The sequence below is a fragment of the Ammospiza caudacuta genome, chromosome 14 (genome assembly GCF_027887145.1).
Source record: "Ammospiza caudacuta isolate bAmmCau1 chromosome 14, bAmmCau1.pri, whole genome shotgun sequence".
In the NCBI taxonomy this organism is placed as follows: Eukaryota; Metazoa; Chordata; class Aves; order Passeriformes; family Passerellidae; genus Ammospiza; species Ammospiza caudacuta.
Genome location: NC_080606.1, coordinates 10,302,238 through 10,324,509, shown reverse-complemented (window position 1 = coordinate 10,324,509; position 22,272 = coordinate 10,302,238). Strand labels below are relative to the sequence as shown.

The following is a 22,272-nucleotide window of genomic DNA, read 5'->3' as shown; positions in this document are numbered from 1 at the left end:
TTAATACTTTCCCTCTGCGAGTGAATCTGACATAAAGGTAGATGTTCTGAACAGCTCATTATCTTTGCTCATATTCCCAAGTATGTGTGATATGTGTTGTTAAACTAACTCATCCCTATTTCAGCTTGACAGTGCCACGGGTTGAACTTTTGGATGGGAATACAAATCTAGCTTAAGCACCAAAGATGATTTCAAACAATTTGAAAGTTGCTCTTAGTTCCAATGCTACATTCTCATAGTGCTCACAAGCAATTCATATAAACCCTTCAAAAAATTCTAATCTTCAAACTGAAATTGGCTATCATCACAGAATGTGACCTTGCTGGAAAGCAGTATCTGGGTAAAAGATAACCAAAGCCATCACAGCCCATGACCTATTCATGGCAGCAGGTGAGCAGCATCTCCTGAAAGCACAACTATTCAGCACAGAGGTGATTACAGCCCACAGTGTCTCTGATTGGAGCAGACATTCTGCATTTCAGTCATTGAGGAATTTGTAATATATAATGAAAATGACTTAATATATTGGATTGAATATAAATATTAATCACATTATTTTGTTTAATTGACATTATTTAATTTTGTTGCTGTTTTTGCAATGCTAAAGTTGTAATTCTGTTAGTTTTCCCTGACTGATGTAGGCTGGCAGGAGTGTGTGGCCATGCAAATCCTGGACAACTCGAAGCATTGGTGAGGACAGTGTTACCCAGCCTGTAGTTAAAGCTGGGAAAGTATGTAAAACTCTTTAATTTAGCAAAATTTCCTTGAGTTAATCATATACATCATATAAATCCTCCCAAGCTACAGGTACTTCTTAATGACTAAATCTATGCTACATACTGCAGGAGGCACTTGCAAGCAGGTAAAGTCCTTTAAAAGATCTTTCAGCCCTACTTTAAAAAGAGGAACAAGCAATGGTATAGCAAGAGCCATAGTGTGAAATGGTTTATGCTCAATGTCAGTGGGACATTGAGAGTACGAATGCCAGGACTGAAAGGCACATGACTAAAAATAATTTCTCTCCCATGCTCTACAATCAAGGCCCTGCTACAAGGCCTGCTGTTCAGCATTTTAATAGACATGGAGTTACTGTAAAGGCTCTTTGAAAGTGTCACTGGTCTGTGGTATGGACTGACATCATCATCAAGTGGGGATATAAATGGCCAACTCTCAGCACTGAAATTATTAAAAACAAGCATACATACATTTACAGTCAGTTCTGTTTATAAAAGGTGACTCTGATCAGTGTTTGAACAGCACCAGGGTATCAGAGAGCTTGTGCTGTTGCAAGGGAGTTGAAATTTCCATCAACAGATAATGATAACTGAACCAGGAAGATCCTGTATGCTTTTGTTTTCCCAGGAAGAGTAAAAAAAGGCCCTCTCTAATGGCTTATACTTATGCCCACCCTATTAATTTAGTCTTTGGCAGAATAATAGAGAACAGGATGAAGAAACATCCTGTTGAATAAAAACCCTCACACACTAGGCAGCATTTTTGAAGAAATTATAATTCTAAAAACCTGTAATGACAGGGACTCAACCACCTCTCCAGGTGACTCAGGCAGTATCTCACTTCTTATCAATGTGTTTTTTGTTCCAATCTCACCTAGATGGGTTTCATTTTAGTTTTTGACCATGAACTCCTATGCTCTACAGAAAATAGGTACCGTTATCTTCCTTAAGGACTCTGAACTAGGGACAGGATTTTCATCCAGCACTTGCTGAATCCTCAAACAGGGATTATGACAATTAATTACAAATAATGAGAAATCCTGATACAAGGCACCACTTTGTGAATAAAAAATGAACTTTCTCTTGGGTTGTTCTCGGACTGGGGTGTCCTGACTCCATCTTGAATTATCTTGTCTTGCTTTTTAGAAGTTCTGTCAATGGTCTTGTTTATGAAGCCTTTCCATCTCCCCTTATATACAGCCTTTTGCTATTACATATCCATTTGCTATTATTAAATATCTTCCTCCCCTGCTGGTAGAGACAAGCTCACTCTTGTCTTTGGATATTCCTTCCACTGAGATGCTCAATTTCCTTCGCAACACCCCGTTCTCTGGTGAGTATGCTAATTTTCCCCTTTTTGCTGTCTTCAGAAATTTTGCAAATTCCTGATTCACATCACAACTTGCCTGTACCACTTAAGCTACAAAAAAAAAAAATCTCATATTTTCATTTAGAGAAACAGATGCATAACAAGAAAGTGCAAATGAAGTGTAATTTCAGGCAATTTCTGCTGCACTTAACAGGCACTGTGCACAGAGATTTTACATATGACAGGTTTAGGCCCCTAAGAAACAGCAGTGCTTCATTTTAAAAGCTTGTGCAACAGCACTGCTTGTCCTGTCTCTCACAGTGTTAGTAGCAGGGTGTCTTTTTAAATGGCTAGAACTGTCTAAGAAAGTTTTACTGCTCATATATAAGTTTGAGTCCCCATAAAACAGGACTCCTTGCAGCAGGCATTTAGTGTCATCGACTTACTCATACACAGTTGTCCATCCGTTCTCATCGCTCTTGGTTGCTAAAAGCCCCGTGTTTCCCGGATATGTCATCAGGGCCAGGTTGTAGCCTTGGGCATAGACCCTTTTCAGGACCCCGTTGCTGCTGATGGTGAGCCAGTAGACCTGGCCCCCCGGCACCACCACCCAGAGGGGCAGCCCGCTGGTGTCCCTGCGGATGTGCACCGAGTTCCCGTTGCTGCTGGTGATGGTGGCCACGTCCCCGTCGCCGCTGTAGGAGAAGTTGTAGATGTAGTCCCTGGTGATGAGGTTGAGCGTGTGCAGGTGGGTGCCGTTGATGGTGAACTGGTAGAGCTCCTGGTCGGCGGGCGAGGCGATCTCGTACAGGCCGGAGTCGCTGAGGTGCGCCCGGTTGCGGCTCACGGCGCGGATGCGCACGTTGCCCAGGTCTGCCACGTACAGCGTGTCGTCAGGAGACACCGCTAGGGAGGAAGGTGCTTTCAGCTTTGCATCTTTGGCATATCCACCATCACCTGGAGGAGAAATGGGAATTTTAGCAATCTCTAATGCCCTTGTTAAGTTGATCTTCTTAAGCCTGACAGGCTGCTTCTCTGCAGTATCATTTACAGGTCAATAAAACAATATCCTCTTCCAACTAATTAAATCCCTATTATCTAAGGTTGGTGCAATTCTAAATTAGTCTCAGTGAAGACAAACAGGAATATAAATTATCTAATATTATCTAATTCACAGCATTTTTGCTGAGTCCCAAACCCTGGTGCTCAGGAAAGCTTTAATGCAGAATTGTGAAAGAAAAGACCGCGATACCTGAAGTTTCATTCCCTACTTACTGTCTGTTGGCGTGTTGTTAAAGTAGAATTGTGTTGTAAACAAAAAGAAAATAAAACTCAGTAATTCAGCTAAAATGACACTGAAAGAAAGATTAGTTTATACTTATTAAAAACTCAACACTGCAGGAAAACAAAATCAGAACAGTAGCCAAAAAGTGCCTTGAGAAACAATCCCTTTCAATATCTCTTGACAATTTACTTGATTTGTGTCATTTAAGGTTTCAAAAGGATTTTTGCATTATCATGGTCTGTATGTGTCTATCAAAATGAGTTTACATGAGCAGGATTTCCTGTAAATAGCAAGAAAGCATATTAAACCTCACTCTTAGGGAAAACCACATTACTCTGTGTATTTTTCTACTTCTCCTGACTGAGTCAAGAAATTGCTGGAGTGTTTGAGCACACCCTATTGGTGTTCTCGAGCCTATTGGCTTCCTTGGAAATGGAAAAGTCAATGGATCTTTCTGCCAAGCTGACCCTGCCTTTCACCAAGCCAGGCTGGCACAATCATTATATTTGCCACAGTTTTTTTCATTTTTCAGCACTGAGACTAGTTTTCCTCAATAGGAATCCTGTCCAGGATTCTATTCCTCACTGGTGTCCTAGAGCCACCACTAAAGCTGGCAGCACTTGGCAATGCACAGGAGCCTTTGATTATCATCACAATGCTGGGTCAGTAACCCACCTTCTGTGGAAGACCATTTGCATTTTTTCCTCTCTGTTCTTGACATACTTAATGTTTTCCTGTCAGTAATTAACCTTTTACTTGAAATGAGAGGCTTAAGAATTATGATGACATTATTATGGAGCTGAACATGTTTAGTTCTTAGAGATGACAAGATGGCAACATACTGCACACCTCTGTATGGGAATGCTGCCCTTTGTCCCATTATGTTTTATGAAATAAAAGAGCCAAACTCTGTTTTGGTGCATGCAGGGGAGAGTGGCTGCGCTGCTGAGAATGTCCAGCAGTGCACTGCAGGCCTGGAACTAACTCCAGTTTCAAACACACAAAGAGAAAGGAATTCTGCACAGTATATGTTTGCAGCATTTTGCTGGTGGCGCAGTACGACATGAGTGATGAGAAGGCATAAACTGGTGTTTTGCACTTGATATGAAACCTCTTGCTGAGCAGAGCTGCCTGTTCCAGTAGCATTTAGGTACAATTTGGTACCACCTTCAACAGGGGCAAATGCAGCTTTGACAAATGACACAGCAAGGCAGACCTGGAAGTAATTCTGAACATGTGTAATCACTGCATCAAAAGAGAAAAAGCTAGCACCACCCTGAAGTTCCTCCAGTGGCAATGGAAGACTCACATCTCAGCAGTGAATGGATTAAATTCCTGAAGACCTGCTGATTAGGTTTTGGGCTTTCCAAGGAAACCCAATCACTGCTTGTCCCTCCCTCTCCTTGTTACTTTGCTGATCTGCGGCTTTATCAGAAAACCCAACTGTCACAGACATCTTTTGTGAAAAATCCTTTCTTTAGGATTTTTCCTTTGGGAAGCTGAGGCCCCAGAAAAAGAATGTAAACAATGGTTATCTGCTGCTGTGGAATGCAACAGGTGCACCTGTGATTGGCCCATGTTGGATGTTTATAATTAAGGGCCAATCAAAGGCCGAGCTCTCTCTGAGACAGAATCAGAGAGAGCTCCTTTGTTTATTCATTCTTTTTCTATTCTTAGCTGGGCAAGCTTCTAGGAACTTTTTCTTTCTATTCCTTTTAGTATAGTCTTAATGTAATATATATCATAAAATAATAAATCCAGCCTTCTGAACACGAGGTCAAGATTCTCGCCTCTCTCTTTGCCCCTGAAGGGCCCTTGCAAGCCCAGCAACACCCAACAGGTGACAGACAGGAAATAAAAATCACCTCCTTACCTGAAAAACAATCACAATTGGGATCAATCTTGCAGTCACAATCCGACGGGGCTCCAGCAATGACAGAGATCTCCCCGTTGGTGGTGACCTGCTGGATGCGGTTGATTTTCCTCTCGTCGGTCTCGGCGATGTAGAGGACGCCGCTGTGGGACACGGCGATGGCGCGGGCGGACTCCAGGGTGGAGTGGATGGCCACCTTGCTCACCAGGAAATGGTCGATGCCGGGCACCTGGCAGTGGATGGGGCGCCCCGCGATGATCCGCACGCGCCGGCTCTCGGAGATCTGCAGCACGATGTTGTTGTCCAGGACATACAGGGAGTTGTCCAGAGGGTTCACTGTCAGGTCTGTTGGCCACTCTAACCGCACCTGGAAAAAACATAAACGGGAAAGCAGGGGAAAAAAAGGGAAGGATAATGATTAGGGCAGTACGACAGTTTTATTTAACCGTCTCTGATCACATCATCAAGATGTCTGGCAGATTTTCTCAGCACTGATTCTCTAGTACCTTTAATTAGGTTTGGAACAAATTTCAACAAGCATACTCTTTTCTGAGGTCCCACTCCAGTGTGGAACAAAATTTGATTTGAAAAGTAATTTAGCACCCTCTGAGAGGTATTTGCACAAGTCCATTAAAGCGGGAACTTTATTACACCTGTGCAGTCATGCAAATAAAAACACACACTTCATGTCATGCAACATCAGCCGGAAAATTTTTTAGGTTTGAATGTTATTGTTTCAAGGTTGCAGTCAATGCTGGCAGAGTGGAGAACAGTGAGAGGTTGTCAATGTCGTAACACTTTAATTGCCTGTTAGCACAAAAGGAAAATGACATACCAGAAGAGTAGGACTCATTTCCACTGTTATTTACTAAGCAAGAAATGTTTATAAGACTTATATGCCACAAGAAATACAAGCTTAATTCTTTGTAGCAAAATAATACACCAATATATCTTACTTTGTATGATAATGCAGCCAAGCTTAATTATTTATAATGATTTTGCTTTGTGAATTCATTATTTCAGTCATGGAATAAGTAAATTTGTCATACTTAAGAGTAGCTTTTTGCCTTTCTCCATGCAGGTGAGAGTGCTGACCAAAGGAAGTTTCAAACCAAGCTGGAGGAAATAGCTGAAGAATGACCTCTCTCAAAAAGTATCACTCTGATACCTTTTGCATCGTGATCTGGAGGAATTAAACACGCTTCAAATTAAAAGTAGGGCTCCCTGTCCACCTGAAAGGCAACCAGTACACAGGCTGCTGATCTGGCCAGAGCTTCAAACTCCTTCTGCTGAGAAAGGCATTGCAGGATTGCTGAACTGGGAAACAACAACAGAGCAGGCTGGTCCCTCTCCCCAACTCATGCCAGTGGAGGATTTGGACTCCAGGTTGTCTCTGGACAGGTCAGAAAACAATTGAGCCCCTAAGATGGCAAGAGATCATATTTAAGTCTGTCTCAGGATGCTTTACTTGTTATCCTTCATGAAGAGATGGCTGCTTTTATCTGAGTGGAATTTTTCTGGTCTAAATATTTAAATCACCAGAAGACAATAATTACCAGCCTAAAATGTAACTGTTTTACATGCTTTATATGTCACAGAAGCTTTTACTATTTCACTTATTCTCACTTTGATGCTGGTTTTGCTCATTTTTCCACTGTGCTAATTAAAAGCATTATGAATGCAGAGACTGCTGATGCTCCCACAAAGCTCAATGCCATATGCTGGAGTGTGTGGCCATCAGCAGCCACCTGCCTGCCTGGGGTCAGCTCAGCACCAGGCTGGAGGCCAAGTCTCTCCTTTCTCAAGCAGCAGTACTTCCTGAATAATCTCATTTCCAGAGGTGCATTGCTGGTTTGGTAAGTGATGTTTTAATAATGTGAGGAGGGCACTGTGGCTGCTGTGTCTCATCCTGTGTGGGTACCACACCATTACAGAGGTTCACAGAGCAATCCCATTCCTGCTTGTGCCTTTTGGCCAGGCAGCATCATAACTGGCATTAAGAGTAATGCTCTTGGGCTCAAGATTTCTGCTGAACCCGGTGGTGGAGCCCCTCCAAATGATGCTAAATGTGGTGAAGCAGTTGGAAACAGATTCCTCCCATAGCAGTGCTAATTTCTGTGCACGTGTGACTGCCTGGGTTCCACCCACTGCTCTGAGGCTGGTTTGCACACCACTGTTAGCTCTTCCTTCAGCTGAGAGCTCACTGGGACACCAAATAAAACTCCTCACTTAACAGAAAAATCTCTACATGTCTTTCTCCAAAAAGCTTGGAAAAAAACATATTTGCAATGCACCTTTTAATGCAGAATAATTTCTTTTTCAACCAAAGTAGATGGATTAGTTTTAATGGCAAATAGACACCTTCAACTTTAGGGCCTCCACAGATGGCATTGCTGTAAAAATAATCTTTGATTATCTGCAACTAGATTATTCACAATTAAAAATCTGGGACAAAACCATCTATTTTACCATAATGACCTTGCCTAGCACCTGCCATGTTTTGATCACTGGTTTTCTTTTTTGGACCAGCTACACTGCCTTTGCCCAGCAAATAATGTGAATTCCTCCCTCTGTGAAGGTATGTCTGGTGTCCTGCAGATAAACAGGGACTGGTTTGGGCCTAGAAAACTTTTTCTCTGGTTTATTTGAGGTGGATTTAGTTTACTGAAATAGAAGGAACTCTTATGCAGATGCACATTTCACTTAAAGCAATGTGCCTAAAGCTTAACAGCTGTTAACTGCAAGCATATTTGCTTTCATACTGCTCACATCTGTAAAACTAGCTGCAGTGGGGTAAAAATAAATAAAATTTTAGTTGGAAACATCCAAACAATTTTTGTTACTACACCAGAACTGCTGCCCAGCTCTCTGCTCTGCAAAGCTAACTGAAGGTTATTCCTTCAGCTTCCCTTCTGCAGTTTAAAGCAGTCATGGATGTATCCATGGTTAAATTTCATCTGAAATATTGAAGGTAGCATACACCTGTGTCTGGGGACTGCAGCATAAAAACCAGCTGCTGCACACTGCAAGCTTATGCTGGTGAAATTGGAGGGGGAAAAGAGGTGAAATGGCCCAATTAAAATCAAACATACACAATAACACAAATCACTGAGCATTCCTAATCTGAACAAGAATTTCAGAGATTTAGAAGAAATCTGCACTGTTCTTGTCAGGATTAGCCTTCATGACATCTTAAAGTGGTGTAAGATGGGACTGCTGCTGTCCCACTCCATCCCTTCTCCCAGTGCAGTCCCCAGCAGCAAGGCCAGTTTATGGCTTCCTACAGAGAGCAGGTTCAGGACAGTTTGCTGGTAAAAAACTAATCACCTAAATCAGCTTAAGCTGAAGTGTAACTGCACCCTGAGGTTCACTGTTGCCTTGAAAAGTCACTGGTTGTTTACTCCTCGTTAAAGCAAGCTGCCTTCTGGCAGCTTCTGTGACCAAACCATCAGTTGTGCTTCATTCAAAGGTAATAAACATATTACAGAGAAGCACCTCGATTTTCATCTGATACCACTGTGCCTGCTACAAAGTTCTTCCAGACAAAACCTCAGTTAGAGTTAGAACATTAAATCAGTTAATATACCTTTAAATTTGAAGCAGCACTTCAAAAGTCTGTGTATAAAAGTCCTTTTCCATATATGTATATATTTTTTGTAACTCAAAATTGGGCCAATTCCAAGCATTTTTTCTTATATTCAGTTGGACTTTTTTTTTAGAGCACTGACCAGAAATGGCATTGCTGATTATCCCATTATAAACAACCAGTCAGGGTTTGTTTATTCATCACAGACTGAAATTTTCAGGTGACAATTCTGGTTTGGTTCACGGGAGACTGAGTATTTGCAATAGAAATCACTGACAAAACAAGTGAACCCTTGAGCAATGAGACTTTTTGCATGTAAGTATTAACATGTCAGCTTTTCTGGGAATTCAGCATTTAAGTGTTAACATAAAGACTCCAACTATATCTAATAATCCATCTCTGGTTTGAGAAGTGCAAAATTAACACCCACCAGTCCGGCTTTCTAATGCATTTTTTCATGTCAAGTGTTCTGGAAAACACCAAGTGCACTAAGCGGGCTTTAGTTTAAATGAATTTTCACTGGGAGATCTCACCATGGGCTGCACCACAGGCTTGCAAAGGAATCTCTGCTCCAGCACCTGGAGCATCTGCTCCTCCTTCCTCATTGACCTGGGTGTCTGCAGAGCTGTTCCTCTCACATATCCCCACTCCTCTCTCTTGAGGAGGTTTTTTTCTCCTTCTTAGACACATGATCCCAGAGGTGTTACCACTGCTGCTAATGCCTTGGCCAGCCTTGGATCCACTGGAAATGGGGGCTTCTCACAGAAGCCATCCCTGAGGCCCCCCTGCTAAAGCAAACCTTGCCCACAAGCCCACTCCATCCTCCCGCAGCAACGCTTGACAACTAAATTAAACAGCATCAGTTTTTGCCCAATGGCACTGCTAGGAGTCCACAAATATACTCAGCCATTTGTGCCTGTAGATGTACACACATCCAAGGGTTAGTTTGTGAAGAACACTGCTTCACTTTTGGTTTTGAGCATATGGAGAAAACTTTGTGAACATTTTGCATGACGTTTGATGGCTGAGCCATTTTTGGTACTGTTTAAAACAAATCATATCAAACAATTTATACTGTTCATATCAAAGCAAGACAAGTAAAGAGTGAAAAATTTATCCCTGTCTGCAAATGCCAGTTTCAAGAGCTTAACTGTTTGGTTGTGGGGGTAAATTTCACTGGGATAAGTTTCATTTATCATGGATTAAAAGAAGCTGCATAAATCCCTAGAAAGGCTTCACCATTGCTTTGATTTCTTGCCATGCATTGCTTGTTTATTTTGATTCAATTTCATGTAACAGCATGAAATTCATGCCAAAATTTTTCTGATAGTCCTGACTGATGGATTGCTTCCTAACTGTGCTACTCAGCTTCAAGCACTTCTGTTTATGCTACCTCTGCCTTTCTTCAGCTCTATGATATGCACTTGCAGACCTGCTCATGGCCTCTTCTGTATTTCTTTTTTGCTGCTAACTTCCTTTTAAACTTTCCTTTCATTTATCTTAAGAGTCATAGAATATCCTGAGAGGGATGGACCTGCATGTATGGAGTCCAACTCCTGACCTTGCACAGCACAGCCCCAAAAATCACACCATGGGCTTGAGGACACCATCCAAATGTTCCTTGAGCTCTGTCAGGCTTGGTGCTATGAACCCTTTCCTGTTCTGGAGCCTGACCACCCTCTGGGTGAAGAAACTTTTCCTAATATCCAACCTACATCTCTCCTGACACAGCTTCATGCCATTCCCATGGGTCCTATTTATACTCCAGATGTTGTTTCCAAACCTTTACTCACCACAATGTCCTTCTAAATGCATTTTCTCTCTTCCTGCCTAAACCCTTCTTTCTCCTTCCTACTGGGAGAAAAGTGGCTCCAAGGAAGGACTCACACATGCCAGCCATTAGGAGTGAGCTGGTAGTTTACAAGGCTGAAGGAGATTGGTTCTGCTTCCCTGAACTCTTCACAGGATGTCTCACTACATATATTTCTCTCTATTTTTGCCCCCTTAGACAATCATGGATATTTTTTCATCATTTTCTGTCAGTTTGCTCTCACTCTGGGCTCTTCCTTTTGTTGACACTGACACTGTCAGCTCCCCTCATCAGCTTTGCTCCTTTCCTAATGGCACACAGCTACACAATTTTGGTCCTGTGGTTTGACACTGGGGAACCCTTCCCTGTGGTGGGATTGCAGCCTCATCCCATGCTGGAGGAGCCTTTGTGTCTCCTGCTTCTGATGCTGCATAGCATAAAATCCAGAATTTTACAGTTCAGCTGTAGCAGTCCCTGCCCTAAACTTCATAAATGCTGCTCTCTGCACTCACTGGTTCCCAGTGAAAAACCCAAATAAAAGAGTTTTACAGCCTAATGGCTGCTGTTTTCTACCCTGGGCTGGGAAAGCAGCTGTGGCACATTTACAGATGCAGCTCAGAGGTCTAAGGCCACCAGTTCTCCAGGATCTTGGCTCAGAGAATCTCCCTGCCAACCTGCTTTTGCTGTCAATTATTTCCAGCTGATGAGGGACCTGCTGCTGCAGGAGTATGAGGAAAAGCACCACTTCAACAGTTTTCACTGCTTGTCTTTGCTTGCCACAAGACTTGCTGCACTCTCATTTCCCAGCTCTCTTCTTGTTTCATAATTTCTTGTTATTTTTTACTGCTTCACAACTTCCAAGACTGTATCTGGGGTCTAGTAAATCAATATGAAAAGTTGATTTCTATGGGGACGGTTTTCAAATTGTCCTTATTTAACAATAGAGGGAATATTATCCAGTGTCACATAAGCACACTGAGTATAAAAATCAATGGGACTTAGATTGCTAAGCCATTTAAGTCTGCTTAAACATGGTACCCATGGTTTACACAGGCTATGAAAGGAACACTTTGTTAAATGCCCAGAAGGAATTTATGAAGTATTTAGAACAGACTGGTACCTCTGAGAGGAGGAATTTTAGACTCTTCAATTAAAATATCTCAAAATAGACCATGAATTTGAATCTAACCCAAACATGTCTCCAGTGCTGGAGTGGGAATAGATGTCCTCCAAACATGCTGCTGCAGGTAATTTGCACAGCCAAAAGGAGGGAATGAGACCAGGTGGAAATCTAGCTAATAACAGGACTGGCTCCATTCTGCCTCACTCTGTAACTCACAGTTCCAGGTCCTGGGGCTTGTCAGACAAGATGGCACAAAAGTGGGGTTGCATATATCTTGAGTTTTGGCTCCATCTCTCTGTTTTGGGCTCAGAAGTTCTGGATACAGAAAGCCAGTGTGCTGCCAATGCAGATAAGGGAAAGGAGTATCTGGAAAAGCTTTAATTGAGACAGTAATTAAGAGCTGTTTGAGAACAGTGAGGGGCTGGAGCTAGCATATTATTGTGTCTTTTGTTTCCAATAACCGCTGAGGTTCATAAAAGCACCTGGCCTGAAAACTGAGAGGATGAAAGGATACATAAAATGAAATTTCCAAAACTGAAAAAGACAAACCCCTACCTTTCAGCAACACCAGCCACTGTGAATATATCACCTAAATACTCAGACTCTTCCCTGAATTCTGAATGAAACTCATAATGCAAATTTAAATTAAATTCTTGAAATTAAAACTTCCTGCAGATTTGTGCCCAGGAAACTGCCTGCCTCTGCAGGATCTTGACTTCTGACAACAGCTCTGCTCCTCAGGGCAGAGCTCCTTTAACTCCAGGGATGGGCAGAAAGCAGGATTGGGGGAAGAGAAGGATGAGGAGCTGCTGCCAGGAGGTTTCCAGTTGAGATGTGGGAGCCAAAACTGCTCCTCAGCCAGCTCAGGGCTGTAAAACAGATTCCCACAAGGATCAGAACAAATGCCAACTCCACAGCTTTCACAAGAAAATACAAATCCACTTCTGTGGTTTAAACCTTCCCATAAAAGTTAAACTCACAAATATAACTTCTGCAAGGGAAAGAAAATAGGATGGGAAAAATAGTAATCCTGAAATTCATGCTTATGGAAGGGCATCTTCTATGGCAAATTCCTACAACATTGGGCAAGTCAACAGTAACAGCCTTTTAAAATCCATTGTAAGAGTGAACTAATAATTTACTAAATTTTAGCAGAGAGTTAAAGCAAAATACCTACAGAGAGGTTTCATGATTATCTTTAAATTATACATTTTTTTCTTCATGGACATAAAAAATGGTAGGCAGAAAAACCAACAGAAGTAATTTGAGTTCTTACTTTTACAGAAATTAGCACCAAGATCAATTGTTATCACATGATTTTCTGCAACTAATCTTTCACAAGTATTTACACAATAGGTCTTTCAACTGAGGAAAATGAATGCAAACAAACTAGCTGTGGTGCTGAACAGAAAGCAAACACATACTGCTGTAAGACTTCAAACAGCTAACAGAAAAAAAGGCACCTTGCATTTTGCAGAACAAACAAGACAACAGCATTCTGTGCAGCAACCCTACAGTGTGAGCATTTGTATTGATTAAATGCAAGGAAATGCACTGGAGAATGTTTGATTCTAGTCTGAGACTGTAAGCAGGCACTCTGCTTTAAATTTCTGTCAGTTCAGGGCTTTGGTTACTGCTGTGATGCATATTTGGATATGCATTGTCAGACTGTGCCAGAACAGCTTACAAGGATAACGTTTAGGTCTAAAGTTTTTTAAGCAAAATTCAATAACTACCACTTGACTGAATAACGTATCTCAAGCCTGTGATGGATTAACTTGGACATAGAAGGAGAGGCATTATCTTTTCTTGCCTTCCAAAAAGGCTCTAGAAAAGAGATTTTAAAAGTGCACCTGAAAATAGTTTCACAACAGGTTCCTAATCAGATCAATAAATAGTTTTTGATTTTCAGTAGCTGAGTTCTAGATCTAGAAAGGCAGAAAGGGCTCCACAGAAATGCCAGGCAGGCTCTAAGAAAAAGCTCTAAAAGGCTTCCAAACTACTCCAGGAGACATATCCAGTGGCTCTCTGGCCATGCTCCAGAAGCCATCATGGATTCCCCTGCTCCATAAGCTGTAGATCTAGAAAGTCTGCATATCTTAAAAAAGTCCTAAATGCCTTCAGAATGATCCTCAACATCTCTACTGAGGTCCTAAATATCTGGATCTCAGGCTTCCAGCAGCTTCTAGACCCAGAAAGCTAAAGGAATCCCTAGCAAGTACTAGGTCTAGAAATGTCCTTTAAAATCTCTTCCTTATTCCTTCAAACGAAATACAAAAAAATATGAAGCAAATAGCATAAATCCTTCTAGCTGACTGAAAGCATACAAAAATAATTTCACAAAGAAATTAATTCCTTAGGACTAAACTACTTATACAAGTTTCAACCACTGGAACTCTTCTGATTCCCTAAATTTTTGGCATACCTTTTGTAAGCCACCCAACACATTTCTACGGTTACAATAGCAAAAATCACATTGTTTTTATTGTCACTACTGATATGACAAAGAATTTTAATTCTGAAGTGGCAAGAAAAAAGGAATAAAAATGTAGTATATATGGATGGAAGACGTAAAGGGTTTTATATCATATCATGACTTTGCCTGGCTCTCACTGGAGACAACTACACACTGTTCAGTTTCCCATTTTGCTTTGAGCAGTCGATTGAATGGCTATTGAGTGATGTTCAGACATTTATGATTTCCTGCAATGTGACCTACATTGCTAAACTTCGTAAATTTATTCTCCAAGGCAGTGTATCATTTTGCATGCCATACTCATCCCAAAGGAAGCTATCAGCAGGAGATGAGGCCCAATTTATAAAATCTGAATGTCCTTCAGACACTTTTAACTAATTTGTTTGTAAATGTGCTATTGTCAGAGTAACATACTGTATAAAACATCTATCATTCTGTTTGCAGCTCTCTGTGACTTGAACTCCATCATGCACAGCTTTAAGAACACCCTCTCTGAGGCACACTACAAATAGGTAGAACCCATTTCTGTCCTGACATTTGCCATTTTTTTCCTCCACTGACACAGTGTCTTTTCATTATTTTTTCCTTGGCACAGCCAACGGTAGCAAAGATGCTGCAGCAAACATGGTATCATGGAAAGGTGAAATCAGGCATTCTTAGCTGTCACTGCTCAGGCTGCAGCTCCTGCCATGGTACTTACTCTGACCAAGCCAATGCTAGAATCCCTATCCCTGCAGTGTGTGACATCTCTGCAGGACAGATCACCTCTGGTGCCCTCAAACCTCCCCTCAAACTCCAGACTTGTGACAAGCCATTTGCTTGTCACTCCCCTGGCCCCCTCCTTAAAAAATAACTGGGCAACATTTCCAAATGGCCAAACCAGAATACAGTGTGCAATCTGAAAGGTTTGTAACAGAGGCAGTAAAGACAGCTCCACATAGAGCTCACTCGTTATTCACTTCATAACACAAAAAACCTGTTACATCTGTGGGAGGTCCTTTGGCCCATAAATATGTGAAGGGCTGCTTGGTGAGAGGAGGAAAGCAACATGCACACAGTTCTAGTCCTGACAATTTTAAAAAATATGGCTAAAGTAGGAACTGCCTCCATCAAAACAGCTGTTCTTAAATCACAGGCAAACCTTGCTAGTGGATGGGGATGAACCACTGGGTTAAAACAAAAGGAGGGACATTGCCTGCTTGGCTTGACTCTGCATCTTCCCTTCAACATCCACATTCTCTTCTCAGCAGACTGACTTGGGGCTTGGAGCCCAGGAGGGCAGGGACCAGCTTTCACTATTTGATTAGTTATGGTAGCTCTGCAGTGTAGGGAGAAACCACATACACCTGCATGTATACAGATACAGTTAAATATGCATATATTGATAATAGATTAGGTATCAGTATCTCCATCATGCTTACATTTTGTCCATTATGTCTCTGCAACAGATGAAAAAAGACAGATGTAGTAACCAATGTATCTCAAGACATTGCAGACTCCCACCAGTCTGACAAAGTTGTACTGAACATTTTCTGCAGTGCAATTCAACACAGTAGAGATAATAATTTTCTGCCAAAAATAATCGATCCACTTTACTCCATCGTAATGAAACCATATTTAGACAGAGAGATAACCAAAGGCTACTTGCACATATGGAATAAAAGGTGGAGCTTTGAGAGAAGCTCAAAGCCTGGAGGAAGTAAGGCAGCTTGGATGAGCTGGTGGATGGTTATGGGCAAGGGCTTTGTGCATGTGCAGGCAGCGTTTGGTGAGCATGGAGGTTTCTTCTACTGGGAAGGATGCATCTGAGAGCACTTGGACTCAGGGTTGAGCTCCTTCCTTCTCACCAACCATCCAACTCTTACAGAAGATTTTTTCCTTCTTGCAGTTGCTTATTAGAAACAATTTTTTTGAAAAAAAACTTAGAACCTGCATCTGTGTAGCAGGAAATAAATGAGAAGTAATGAGCAGAGTCTCCTTCACTTCACCATCAGGTGTCTAATACTGCCTCAACAATCAAAGGAAAGGATGCAATTGCTGGAAGAGTTCATTAAAATGTACATAGTCTTTTACTCAGTCATAATGGATTATTTATGGCAGATAATTGAAATAAATTGCTGTTTTGCATGTGTTCAATACAAACATAATATTTAGGCTTTAGGAGAAATTGTGGTATTACTTCTTCGAATGCTATCCTGTGTCTATGACTAATTTCAAATTCAGTGATAGAATAATTTGATTTGAATATAAATTAGTTCTGACAAAACCAGCCTGCTTTCTGTCTGATATTCAAAAAATGACATTGTATACCTCCAAGTTTGATTTATGAGCTCTCAAGACTTTTTTTCACCTGAGCCTCTTTTCTCTCAGCTTCTGTTGAAGAGAGGCTACTTAGCTGATCCTGTACCCCTGGGAAAAGATATTTGCCCTTATACCTGAAGATTCCTTTTTAAAAAGGCTTTCAGCTTTGTTTTGCTTTGAAGTATGGATGCTAGTGACTGATTGTTCCTGCATATGCTATTATGGCTGGAACAGTTTTGTATAGACTTATAGTTTCTGAAGAGTAACAATTAATTAATTGGAGGGCCACCTCATTTTTGAAAAGGTTTGAAAATGCCTCAGTGAAGACCTGTTCTGGTCTATTTCTCAGAAGAACACACTTTCTTGTGAGATACAGCTGCTCCTTACTGCACACTCACCTCTCACTACCCTTTCAATTAAGCTTGGAAAGTCCTGGTTCCACTGAAGTCAGTGGCAAAACAGTTGCTGACTTTGCTGGGGCCACGACTTCCACTCCAGCAAAGCCAGAGAAGAAAGAACATGAAATTAAGCAGTAGAGTAAAAAGAACCAGATGACTTCATTTTGGAAAAAAAATAACAGCTTTGTGGACTCCTTCATCCAGCAAGACCCAGAAAAAATAATAGAGTTCTTTTCTAAAAAGAAAAAAGCTCTGAAAGTCTTCTGTAAGGGAAGACCACAAATAAAATAAAACTATCTATAAATTGTTATTTCTGTTTTGTGTGCTTTTGTTCAGCAGTTTGGAATATTTATGCTGCATTAATTACTCACAGCTAGAATAATGTATCAAAAGACACGGGTAGAGGACTAAAAGGAAAGGAAGGACAGGAGTAGTTCTGCAGTACTTTGCTACAGTGAAAACACAGTTGTCGCTTTCTGATGGCACAATTAGAATATTGTGCATCTAATGTTAAAAGATGCCTTTTCTTCTTTCTGATTTTACAAGAATGCAGTTTATAATTTCAGGTACGTAGAGAATAGTGGAGGAATAGTGTGTGTTCTGGCCTACAATATTAATTAATTAATCAATCAGCCTCATGTAATATTGCAGTTGCCCTGCAATATTCTATTCTCAACCTGGCTTAGAAGTACTTCAGCCTAGAATCAATTTGGTTTTATGCTGGCAGCTCGCTTCCCCTGGTCTCACCTGGTCATCAGATCATATTTTTGTCTTTCACATTTTTCTTTCCTTCCTCCAAACGTACCCAGTGAAAGTTCTGTTCAGGCTGTGCTTGCTCCGATGAGCAGACCCTCATTGCTGCTTTCAAGCGAGGTCACCATGTCCTGGGAGCTTTTTGTTCTGCTCAAAAGGCTTCCACAATGCCACTGAAGCATATTGTGCCTGTGCAGATGCTGCTGGGGAGCGCCTGCAGCACTTGTGACTGCGGGAGCAATGTCAGCGTTTGCATTTTTGAGATATAGAATACATTTTCAAGCAATTCTGCTCATCTCACTCCTGCTTCCCAGCAGTCTGTCTCTCGCTTCACTATTTCAAGTAGGTCATCAACAGCATCACTTATTACCCTCTCCCCTCTTCTCCATCATTCAAAGCAGGCTGCCCAGGACACAACATTCCTGCCACGCATGGGTCCCCTTTAAACCCTGCTCTAGAATTCTGCCTTTTAATTTGACCTGTGCAAGCAAATTGCTTACATAAGTAACACTGTCACATTTTTATAAGGGAGCAAAACATTTTGCAGTGTCACTGAAGTTTATGTGAGGCAACACAATATAGATGGTTCCCTCACGTGGAGAACTGCTGAACAAAGGCTGATGAAGTGCAAATGTCAAGAAAAAGTCTTCAAAGCAGACCTTTCATTTTGGAACACAGCGGTGACAGTTATTAACACCATCAATCAGGTCGGAGCTATTGCTTTGGCACAGACTCGTGCCTAGTGGGACTGACATAAGCACAAGAACAAGACCATGGTTACAGGCAAAGAAAAAGCTCTTGGGATTCATTTTCTGTTGACTTGCAAATGTTTGGTCTCTGTATTTGCAGTGACTGTGCTCGAGATTGGTTTAAACAGCTCTCAAATAATACCTGTAGCCACTCACACAGATATAAATGACTTGTGGTTTGGAGCAGTGGAAATTCAGCCCACATATTTCTCATGGGAGGAAAGATACAGGATGAAATTGCAAGATGGTAGAAATATCTGCTAATTTTCTCCTCAGCTTTCACTGTAGCATTGGAGGCAAGAACAGCAAAGCTTATCACTCAAGATGAGCTGTAGTGTTTTTACTTTCACACAAAAACTCCCACAACGTCAATATAACTTCCAAGAACACTGGATCTGATGAAGTCTGGTTTCCTAAGGACTTCTGTCTCATGGCTGACTGGCTTGGGAGTTTAATAAGATCCAGGCGCGAAATGAAGTTTTCCTGTGAATGGGGCATTTATTACATCCTGAGTAGAATCTCTGGAGTTTAATAAAAGAAAGCTTATGCTGCAATATTTCCTTTTGAAAGGGCACTTTAGGTTTCTGTCCTCCAGCTGGATTAATATTTTTTATGGAACATGTATGAATTTAATTGCTGTCAAGGTGGGTGTTTCTCTACAAATTTGTTTGAAATTGGCCCAAGCTTTTAATTTACTGTGAGCAGGAGAATACTGATAGACAGACAGACACAGTCAGTCACATACCCACACACATACTCTCAGCTTCTACCAATAAACTAGCTAAAAAATATCAGAGTACCCTAGGATGTGCAAACACGAAGAGAGCGTGTACATGTGAGATAAAAACAATCTAGAGAGGCCTCTGGTCTAGACAAGGATCCAGCCCAAAGCCATCAGGCAGTGAAAGTGAGTGGTGATCCCATCTCTTTTCCTTTTCTCTCCATCCAAGTCCCTTCCCTTGGCACTCCTGTTGTGGATCATGACCATGTAGGTGCCTGCTGAGCTCCTGACATCAATAGTGAGTGTTGAGCACATACACACAGATATTCACATGCATAGCTCTGAAGAGCCATTTTCTTTAGGTTTGCTCTATTGACTAATTGAAGAACACTGAAATGATCTGTGCAGAGAAGAAAAGTCATCCAAGTTCTGAACAGGCTGAAACACTACTGAGAATGCTGGTGTACCACACAAACAGCTCAACTGAGTGTCCCTTTCCTTTTAAATTCAGATTAAAATCCCCCCAGTGAAGTATGAGATCAAAGTAATTAGAGTTAAGTCATTTATTTGCCACAACCTATAATCTTTTCAGCCCCATCTGTCCTTTCTTCCCCTGTTTATGAATGCAGAATATTATGCTTAAGAAGGAGAAGGTGGTAAATAACAAACACCTAATGATTACCAAGAATAATACCATGAAAACTGATATTGGAACAAATGATTAAATCTTTTCCTAATAAACTCATTTATTAAACTGAATGCCTCAAAGTTAAAGCTTGTTATTTATGGTGGTGTTTGCAATAGACAGTTACTCTGCATATTTACTCCAAGAGTACATTTTTGTACTTCAGTAAATTAAGAAATACTGATTTTGGGCAAGTTGTTGATTTTACTGTCAGAACAAATTTAGCTTTGAGAAATGATTTTATTAACCTATTTCGTAAGTCTCTCTAAATACACAATTTGTGAGCAACCCACATTCTCTTGATTTAAATGCCATTTGTAACTTAGCCAAAAACTAATTTAAGTGGAGATGGGCCAAATGCATTTTTCATTTATGTTTATGCCATTCTGGAATAAACTCAGCAGTCTTGCAAGGATATACACTTGTTTCTAAGTGACAATATCATTCTGTTATTTTCATTGATGTAATTCTAGATTAAGATGCTTGACTTCAAGGGGGTGTGATTATTTCATAGGCTTTTCTGGTTATCAGCAACAGTTTTAGAAGAAGATGATTGAGCAAATTTGATACAGTTACTTTCCAGAGCATGCATTCTTGGTATTTATTTTATATCTGTGATTTACTGTGTATGTGAAATATCTCAAATTTGTGGATTTTGTGAAACATTTCAATAAAGAGGTTTACTTAAACCCCCTCAAAACAAATCCTCCAAACAAGAAATACTTCCAAAAGGTTTCATGTTGCAATGTCCACATTGTGACTTCACTTACCAGTGAAAAATATATAGAGAATTATATAGTATTGCTACCCTCAGAAAATGAGACTGGCCATTTTTTAGGGATATGTTTATAAGCCATAATTTATTATGCTTCTTAGAATATTTACTGACATGCATTCACAATTTAATTGAGGACGATCTCAATTTAGGGGTAAGGTCATGTCTTAGTTTCCCAGAATACTGACAAAATTAAAAATTTTTGCAAAATATGCAGCCATATTTTCTTGTAGCATGGAAACACCTGAAAGGGTTTATTCCTGCTTCTATGAAAAGGAGACTGTACCCCAGATGAATGAAGAATGATTTGCTCTATGACATTTTTTTTCTTACGTATGACTTTGCAGAAGCCCATCCTCCATGGCATTGAAACTATGTTGTAGGGTGAGCTAAAAGAAACTTGTTTCTGTAGCCAACCTATGAAAAACTAGGATTTTAGGGCTATTTAAATCTACTTTACAAATTTAGCACATTTGATTTCAGCCCCAAACGTTTACTTTTAAAATTCAGGTCAAATTTAAAAAAGAAATAATTTTATTTCTAAATTTGCCAGACCCCCTGCTGAGACTTATTTGCTAAGGGGGAGTTCCATTTTTCAAAAGAAAATGAAAACAATTCAAACTCCCTATTTGAGATGTAGAGAGACACTTTCTTACTGAGCAAAATCAGCAAAAATTTGAACACAAATACACAGCACACATTACATTAGGCAAATAAAGCAATTATTTGTAGAGCCTGAGAATGCAGATGCAGAAGGAGAAGGCAGGGAGCAGACGCCGCACCTGGCACCCTTCCCTGAGCTCAGAGATACCTGATCTGGTCAGGGGTGCCCCAGGCAGTTGTTGATGTATCCAAGGAGTGAGTGCATGTGCTGCAGGCAGCTGTGGGCTCCATGAAGCACAGCTCTGCCAGCTGGTGGGCAGCAGTGCAGTGGGAATGCTGCTGCCTGCCAGCTGCTGCTCAGCACCTGCAGGACAGGCTGGCCTCAAGGCCAGGGCCACAGCAAGAGCCAAGGTGCCCAGAAGCTGTTGAAACTTAAAACTATTACCAGGCCAATTTAAGTTTGGGTTTAGCACAACTAAGCCAGTTTACCTTGTTCTGCTTTATATGGAATAATTACACATTAACTGGACCTGAGAGAATACAAAGGGCCTGTCTGTTTTAGAACAGGGAGGCTGAGGTTCCCCTCCCCACGTTTGCAAACACATAGGGTCCACTGAAACACTACACACAAAAGAGAAAGAAGTTTCAGTTCAACATGAGGAAGAAGTTCTTTCTGTTGAGTGTGGCAGAGCACTGGAACACCAGGAACACTGGAACACCTCTCCCTCTCTGGAGACATCCAAACCCCCTGGATGCATTCCTGCGTCACCTGCCCCAGGTGACCCTGCCTTGGCAGGGGGTTGGATTGGGTGATCTCCAGAGGTCCCTTCCAACCATAAGAATTCTGTGATTTGGTGACATGTGAAATGGAACACGGATACTTCTTCCTGTTCTGATTCTAGAAAGAAAATGCCTCAGTGCTTCTGCAATAGCAGCATTAGATCCCTTCATTTCATCCTTTCATAAGAACCAACCAAAACACTGACCCCACATTCTTCAGGTATGTGAATGCAAGACCACAGTCATTTGCACTCAAAATCTACCCAGAAACAAGCAACAAGCTCTTACCATTGTTATGCATTGAATTTTAA

At 41.1% G+C, this 22,272-nt stretch overlaps 1 protein-coding gene across 1 annotated transcript in view; it reads right to left on the bottom strand.

Moving 5' to 3' along the window:
• The window catches only part of TENM1 (teneurin transmembrane protein 1), a 302,334-nt gene that overhangs the window by 20,378 nt on the left and 259,684 nt on the right, over window positions 1-22,272 (bottom strand). Inside the window, exons 24-25 of the mRNA XM_058814332.1 lie at window positions 5,202-5,568; window positions 2,490-3,000 (exon numbers count right to left, since the gene is read on the bottom strand). Of these exons, the coding sequence (XP_058670315.1) occupies window positions 2,490-3,000; window positions 5,202-5,568 (878 nt within the window). The remainder of the gene's footprint in view (window positions 1-2,489; window positions 3,001-5,201; window positions 5,569-22,272) is intronic.